At 56.3% G+C, this 7,991-nt stretch overlaps 2 protein-coding genes across 13 annotated transcripts in view; one reads left to right on the plus strand and one right to left on the minus strand.

The window, feature by feature from the left end:
• The window catches only part of ZNF628 (zinc finger protein 628), a 66,170-nt gene that overhangs the window by 30,351 nt on the left and 27,828 nt on the right, over nt 1–7,991 (plus strand). The gene's annotated exons all lie outside the window — the stretch shown is intronic.
• Nucleotides 108–7,609, minus strand: ISOC2 (isochorismatase domain containing 2). Of its 11 annotated transcripts, XM_084962166.1 has the most exons (8): nt 7,546–7,609; nt 6,043–6,065; nt 5,803–5,903; nt 3,124–3,261; nt 2,752–2,961; nt 2,365–2,435; nt 2,103–2,220; nt 108–521 (listed from the first exon to the last, which is right to left on the minus strand). In XM_084962166.1, the coding sequence occupies exons 4-8, from the start codon at nt 3,256–3,258 to the stop codon at nt 441–443; spliced, it is 615 nt and encodes a 204-aa protein (XP_084818292.1). In that variant the 5' UTR covers nt 3,259–3,261; nt 5,803–5,903; nt 6,043–6,065; nt 7,546–7,609; the 3' UTR covers nt 108–440. The 11 variants fall into 11 exon arrangements, 10 of the variants coding, with proteins under 10 accessions (XP_084818292.1, XP_084818291.1, XP_084818296.1 ...); XM_084962165.1 differs by having other exon boundaries at nt 5,803–6,065; XM_084962170.1 differs by having other exon boundaries at nt 2,365–2,502; nt 5,803–6,065.

A 7,991-nucleotide genomic window follows, 5' to 3' on the forward strand; every position in this document is an offset into this window, starting at 1 on the left:
TTGAGAAGAGGCACCTCCCCCTCCCCATCTGCTGGGGACCCCACTTCCCCCACCCGCCGCCTGCAACCCCCGGTCGCCCCCGGGATACCCCCAATACCCCAGAATGGTTTAGTCCACAGTCACATCAATGTTTATTCCCGGAGCCCAGGTCCCACACAGTCTGTGACACTCCCACCCCCTCCCCTTTCCACACCTTGAAGTGGCCCGGGGCCGAGCCCCACCTCTGGCTTGGCTCAGCCAATCCATGCCCGGCTTTCAAGAATCTCATTTGCATTTCCGGGAGTTTCTGTCCAATGGAAAGGCAGCACCCAGCTCCCTCCTGACGGGGCGGTACTCCCGGTGGACTGCACCACTCTTGGGATCCAAGAATGGGGGGAGAGCACTTCCGCCAAGGTCCCAGTGACAAGGGGGACATCTCCCCTCCAGGCAGGGTGGGGAGTTCAGCGGAAGAGGGGGTTCTGGCCATGGAAGAGGCCCAGCAGCCCGCTGTCTGGGGTAGGCTCCTTGATGATCTTTTGGATCTGTAGGGAGAAAGAAGGAGGGGTCAGATCCAAGGGGTTAGGTCTCCATTTTCATCTCCCTTCTTGGCAGCAACTGGCCAAACCAAACACTCCCTCTTCTCAAAACTTTTCCTGGGGCCTCCCTTTCATCTTAGCCATCAGTGTTAGCTCCTGATCACCTGTCAGCTTGTCCACCTTGCTGGCTTGGACCACTAAGGGTGACAGACTGTCCTGGGGCTTCTAGCCTACACCTGTTCCTTATTAAGTAATCTCACCTCTCCTAGCCCTCAACTCAGATCCAGCCCACACCTTGCCCCTCAAGTCTGGACTCACAAACTTGACCTCTCAGCCTCATTGTCCCCAACCCCAGCCACATCAGTAGACAGCTTGAGCCTCTCTTGCACTGCCTTCTCATGCGCTGCACCCATCAGCAATGCCTGTCATGCTGACCTTCAGAAAATAAAAAACAGAAATAAGCAAAGCCTGTACCCTTGCTGCCTCCACCCTGGTTTCCCTCCCTCCTGCCATAAATCCATTGGCCACCCAGGCTCAATCCCAGATCTGACCGTATCCAGCTCCCCTTTGTAGAACCCCCACGGCTGCCTCTTCCCATCCCCAGCAACGTCTTTGGGAAGACTCTTCCTTGCCTCCCTGCTCCTACACTCACCAAGCACTCACATGCCCTGCTATGGTTCCCTGAGTAAGTCAAGTTCAGTCCCACTTCCAGGCCTTTGCCTTAGCTGTTTCCTCCGCCAGGAAAACTTTTTGGATGACTGGCACCTCCCCTTTCAACCCTTCGCTTTTTCTTTCTTTTCTTTTTTGGCTGCCCTGTGGCATATGGAGTTCCCAGGTCAGGGATCAGATTCAAATGTAGCTGGAGCAACACCGGATCCTTTAACCCACTGCGCAGAGCTAGGGACTAACTTGCCTCAGGAGACACCGCTGAGCCCATTGCACCACAGCGGGAACTCCTCAGGTCTTCACTTTAAGGCCATCCCCAGGAGGGTCCTTCCTGGTGCCAGCCTCCATCTTTTTTCTCACATACTCCACACATTCCCCACCCTGCCCCCACCTCTAGGCCACAAGGTGAAATTGAAGATGGATTATCTTTTACCATTGCCCCTGGACCTGGCACAGTGGCCGGCATATAGTAGGTGTTCAATAAACGCTCAACAGAAGTGAACTAAGAGGAAGGGAAGAGGCAGACCACAGAGGGCTGAGACTCTCAAGTTCAGGCCAAGGGTGTGAAACTATGGGGCTACCTGGTCAGATACGGGTACTAGGAAGGCCACTCTGGTGGTAGGTGTAGAGGCTGGACTTGATGCCAGAATGGAGAAGGGTGGATGGGAAAGGGTCAAAGGGCTCCCATCTACAGGGTCCCTGCTGGACTGTTCTTTCCCACCTGCCTGGCTCCCTCCCATCTTCACCCAACTCTAAAATCACCTTCTCCCAGGAGGCCACAGGACCACCTTAGGCCACCCCCTCTCTGCACACCCGGCCCCCCAGCCTGCTTCATCTCTACGGTCCTCGTGGCTGCGGGACAGCTTCTCCTTTCACTGACTGACGGTGTTGACCTGCAGTCTTCCCTTCGGGGTTCAGTACCTCCTTGAACTGGGGATGGGCGGCATCACCCACGAGCTGCAGAATGAGCCCCTCACTGGTGGAGAGAAAGGCGCCGCTCTGCCGCATCCGGGACAGAGCCACCAGCCGGTCCACCTGGCTGCAAGGGGGAGGGGGGGTGTGGGCGCCTTGGTCTGGACACCCAGACACCTGGCAGACTCAGCAGGGATCCCACCCCCTGGTTCTTCCTGGGTACCCCCACCCCACCCCACAGGCACACCACCCTTTGGGGAGACCCTCTCACCTGCGGGAGGTGCAGGCATCTACTACCACATGGACCTGCAGCCCTTGGTCCAGGAGATCCAGGGCAGTGTGCTGGGCACAGAAAGAGGTCAGGGCCAACCCCGCAACCCCAGGCAAGACAAGGGTCCTGGCTGAGTGACTGGGGAGCCAGGGTGGGGATAAGGGAGGCTCAGATGGGGGCAGGAGCTCCCTGGATGACAACGGGATCCTAGGCAGGATGGGAGCAAGAGGTAGAGAGGGGTCCCGAATGAAGGGGAAAGCCTCAGGTCGGGAGGGGGTCCTGGGTCAGGAAGGGGAGGATAGAGGGCTCTGGATCAGGAGGGCCTCCTTTTCAGGCTGAGGCGATCCCCCGTGTGGAGGGAGGGGCTGGGGTCCACGGGGATCTCACCAAGATACAGGCTTGTGTCTCCAAGCCACACAGGAGTACAGAGCGCAGCTGGGGCCGCGCATCCAGCTCGTGTTGCACCACAGGCACCATGCTGAAGCAGGTCTTGGGCCGTGGCTGCAGGCCCTTGGCCCCCAGCTCGGGTACCGTGGGCCCCAGGCCTTGCGGGTACTGCTCAGTCAGCACCACAGGCACATCCAGCAGCCGGGCCACCTTGGGTGGGAGTGAGGAACAAAGGTCTGGGCCCAAGGGAGGGGCTGGGGGCCTGACCTCTTAGGTCTGAGGGAGGAGGGGCTGGGGCCCGACTCCCGGGTCTGAGGGAGGAGGGGCTGGGGGCTGGACCCCCAGGTCAGAGGGTGGAGGAGGGGGTTATACCTTGAGCATGCGGGCAGCCACAGAGACGATCTGGGGAAAGTACAAGGTGTGGCGGAACTTCTCCTGCATGTCACACAGGAAAAGGATGGATGATCCAGGGACAACCCGTCCCAGGCCAGGCCTCACGGCTGCCATGTCCTGGGGTGCGCAGAGGGCGTGGGATCAGGCAGGGAGGGGCTTCTTGCATGTCCAAGGTCCATGCCATTAGATGCTAGGTTCCAACTGTGGTCCTCTCCGCCCGCCGCCCGCCCCCGGGAGGAAAGCAGGCATGAGAGGGAAGAGTCCTGCCCATGGCCCTCTGTCAGGAGCAGAGGGAGCACCCCCGCTGCACTGGCCCCTCCTCCAAGACCTGGGGGGAGTGGCAGCACCCCGGGATCCTTCAAGTCTGACTGCTTCCTCTGAAGCACAGTTTACCCATGTGGAAACTGTGCCAGCTCAACTCCCCCTGAGTCTTAGAAGGGCTGGTACCCATACAGTGGACTATTATTCAGCCATAAAAAGGAATGAAGTGCCGAAAAGGCCACAGCATGGAGGACCCTCACGGTGATGCTGAGGCCGGTCACACAAGACCACACGCAGGAGTCCATTTACAAGAAATGCCCCAATGGTTGAGTCCATGGAGATAGGGTGGTGGTGCTTCCACCCTGGGGTGGGGGGTTGTGGGAAGGGAATGAGGAGGGGGTACAGCATTTCTGTGTGGGGAGATGGAACATTCTGGAACTAGATAGTAGTGATTGTTAAACAATATTATGAACATACTAAATGCCTCTTAATTGTACACTTTACAATGGTCAAGGAGTTCCCATCGTGGCTCAGTGGTAATGAACCTGCCTAGGATCCGTGAGAAAAAGGGTTCGATCCCTGGCCTTGCTCAGTGGGTTAAGGATCCGGTGTTGCTGTGAGCTGTGGTGTAGGTTGCAGATGTGGCTCGGATCTGGCGTTGCTGTGGCTCTGGCTTAGGCCGGCGGCTACAGCTCTGATTCCACCCCTAGCCTGGGAACCTCCATATGCCGTGGGTGTGGCCCTAAAAAGACCAGGGGAAAAAAAAAAGTCAAGATTGTAAATTTTAGGTTATGTATGTTTTACTACAATTAAAAAAAAAAGAAACAAGAGTTCCTGTTGTGGCTCAGTGGAAATGAATCTGATCCATGAGGTCACAGGTTTGATCCCTGACCTCGCTCAGTGGATTAAGGATCCAGCGTTGCCACGAACTGTGGTGTAGGCTGCAGATGTGGCTCAGATCTGGCATGGCTGTGGTGTAGGCCAGTGGCTACAGCTGCATTTGACCTCCAGCTGGTTACCTCCATAGGCCATGGGTGCAGCCCTAAAAATACAAAAAAAGAAACATAGGAGTTCCTGTTGTGGCTCAGCAGTAACGAACCTGACCAGCATCCATAAGGACATGGGTTCGATCCCCGGCCTTACTCTGTAGGTTAAGGATCTGGTGTTGCCATGAGCTGTGGTGCAGGCCAGCAGCTGCAGCTCCGATTAAACCCCTAGCCTGGGAACTTCCATGTGCTGTGGGTGCGGCCCTAAAAAGACCAAAAAAAAAAGAAATATAAAAATTAAGGAGGGTGCCGGTAGAACCACCTGGCCCAAGATGGCCAATGTCATGCAGGGACTACAGGGTTGACTGCTTCCACCCCCACCAGAGCACTTGGGCTCTGGACTCCCTGCGTCCCACCTGTCCCACCCACGTACTTGTGTCTCTGGGTCCTGAGTTACAGCACAAATGGGAGTTCTGGCTTCTGTCTGCAGCCCTCTGTGTGCTTACTCATTTATTTGTTAATTTATTTAGGAAAGCTGGTTTTTTTGTTTTTTTTTTTTGTCTTTTTTGTCTTTTTTGCCATTTCTTGGGCCGCTCCCGCGGCATATGGAGGTTCCCGGGCTAGGGGTTGAATCGGAGCTGTAGCTGCCAGCCTACGCCAGAGCCATAGCAATGCAGGATCCGAGCCGCGTCTGCGACCTACACCACAGCTCACGGCAACGCCAGATCGTTAACCCACTGAGCAAGGGCAGGGACCGAACCTGCAACCTCATGGTTCCTAGTCGGATTCGTTAACCACTGCGCCACGACGGGAACTCCCCAGGAAAGCTGTTTTTGCTAATTTACTAATTTATTTAGTAAGCTGTGTGCTTAGTCCTTTATTTGTTAACTTACTTAGGAAAGGAGACCCTGTGGACCCTGCCGAGGGCAAGCAGGCTGCTGCTGGGAGGTTTCAGTCCCCAAGGGTGTTTGTGATTCGTGTGTGAATGGAGAAAATGTGTTCAATGTGTGATGCATCTAGAATTTAAAACCTTAAACTAGCGGATGGCTAACACGGTGAATTTTGTTATGTGAATTGTGTCTGAAAAAACCAAGTGGAATGGAAACTCAAAACCAAAACCACACTGAATTAATCACATAAGTACAACTGCGATCAGTGCTAGGATTTCTGGGGACCCTGATCTATCCTGGCAGGGCCAGCAGGGTCGTGTAGGAGGAAGAAGAGAGAGAAAACAGACTTTTTGAAAACACAGAGCTGGCCCCTTTCCTTCCCTGTCTCAGCTCTGCCCAGTCCCGAAGGGCTACTCTCTGTCCTGAGGACTAAAAGGTTCCCTGCTCCCTCAAGGCACTGAGGCCCATCCAGGCGCAGCGCCTTTGCCCTGACCCTAACCCTAGTACTACCCTAACCCTACCTGCAGTGCTCTTCTCCTCGTTCGGGTTCATGACCTTAACTCTCCAGGACACAGGAGGGACAGGGTCAGGTGTGGGCGGGGGCGCTGGAATGTCCGAAAGCCTGCGACAGGCGTCCATAGTAATGAGGAGCGCCCCTCTGGGCTGGTAGGAGTGTGGATCGCAACACCCCCTACAGAGAATCATGTGGCCACACTTATCAAAAGTATAGACACACAGACCCTCTGACCCAGAGCACTCACTCCTAAGCATCCTGCAGACACACCTGTGAAATGACACAAAGTTATTCACTGTGGCACAAGGCCATTCATGACAGCACAAGGGTATTCATTATGGGGCTTTCCATAATGGAGCAGAAATAAAGACTAGAGAATAAGCATAGAAATAAATCTAGAAGTTCCCATTGTGTATCATTGACCCCCTAGCCTGGAAACCTCCATATACTGTGAGTGAGGCCCTAAAAAGACAAAAAAAAGACAGAAAAAAAAAAAAGGCGTACTAGTGTGGATAGCAATGCTCTTCTTTGTGCGGAGGGGGGGGGGGGGAAGAGATGTGGTGAAGTGTTCCAGTCGGTATCTGGCAGGAACATCGGGAGCATGTGTTCCTGCAGAGACAGACCTCTGAGAGCAGAGTGTGAAGGTCATTTAATTTTCACTGGGTACTGTTCTGTTCCTTAGGAATTTTGGACAATGTGTAACAGGTCCCCTCGTCAGAAATAAATACAATGGGGGGGCAGTGATGAAGGGGCTGCTAGGGGGCCTTCTGGAGTGTGTGTGGTTTCTGGATTTGGATACTGTCCCCACCAAACAGTTCTTTTTACGGCTGCACCCACTGGCATATGGAGGTTCCCAGGCTAGGGGTCTAAATGGAGATGTACCGCCGGCCTACACCACAGCCACAGCAAGGCAGGATCGGAGCCACATCTGCCACCTACACCACAGCTCACAGGGCGGGATCCTTAACCCCCTGAGCCACAACAGGAACCCCCAGACGGTTCTCTTTGTGAAAAGTTATTTGAGCCGTGTCTGGTGATTTGGACGTTTGCCTACCTATGCGGTGTATCTCCAGGGGCTGTGGACCAGGTGGGCAAGGGCAGGAGGACAGGGAGGAGGGGGCAGGACAGACAGATTCCAGGGGTCGAGTCGTGGGGATGGGAGAAGAAGGAAGATCCCTAGGTTTCCAGACTTCCGAGGAAGGCAGGGTCCAGGGACTAGCTGGAGGCCTGGAAAGGGGAACTAATTTGGGGGAGAATATGAAAAAGGTGGGGAAGGGATCTGGGCTGGAGATAGGTTTTGGGGGTGCCCTGGGGGAGTGATAAGAATCTGTGTGTGGAGAGAGTCCAAGGCCAGAGAAGGAGGGGTGGCCCCAGGTGGGCGGCAACCTCAGGAAGGAATGGGCGGTTTCAATCCCCACGAGGCCGGAACCCGGCTGTGTGATCTTAGGCAAGTTTCCCGCTCTGTCTGAGCCTCGGTTTCCTCCTTGGGGAAGTGGGGGCCAAACACATGCGCCACGCAGGGATGGCGCAGAAACTTGGCGGAGAGGCAGAAGCGACCCGAGTCCCTAGCGAGCCCAGGCAAGAGTCCTCCCCCCGCTGTGTGACCTTGGCTCCAGATGTCCCCGTAGCGCTCAGTTTTGTCACCATCAAGGCGGGAGGTCAGCCCCCATCAGCGCCGGAGGGGCCTTACCCGAGAGCGCGGGGACTGAGCCTAGCCCGCCCTACGCGAGTGCGGCCTGGAGTCACTCACCTCTCGCAGGCCAGAGTCCGCCCCCTCAAGTCCTCCCGCTGAGTTCCCAGGCCGGGGTCAATGTGTGGAGCAGTTGGGACACGTGGCCCGCCCCTGCTCGGCCCGCGTCCCGCCCACCCGGGCCGAGCCGCCCAATGGGCACTCGCTTAGCTCTACTCCGCTCACGCTCTCAGCCAATCCTCAAGCGCCGCTACTTCTCCTTCGTGGGGAGGCCGTATGGGCAGGGCTGTTCGTCTTGAGAGCGTGATTGGCCAGCTGGGAGTCCGACCAATGGAGAGGCGTCAGTGGCGTGAGTGGCGGGCCTAAGGCGGAGCCGCGCGGAGTGGACGGCGAATTTGGACTTCGGCTGCGGAGGTGGCTGGGTCGCCCCAGTCCGGCTGTAACTGTCGGACCTCGGGGGCCGAGAGGGAGGGAGGGACGGGTGGTGCCCAGGACGGGGACCTCAG

Source organism: Sus scrofa, chromosome 6, assembly GCF_054392235.1.
Source record: "Sus scrofa isolate SSC_HxYL_T2T_F1_AM1 chromosome 6, Sscrofa_HxYL_maternal_Yorkshire_Landrace_v2.0, whole genome shotgun sequence".
In the NCBI taxonomy this organism is placed as follows: Eukaryota; Metazoa; Chordata; class Mammalia; order Artiodactyla; family Suidae; genus Sus; species Sus scrofa.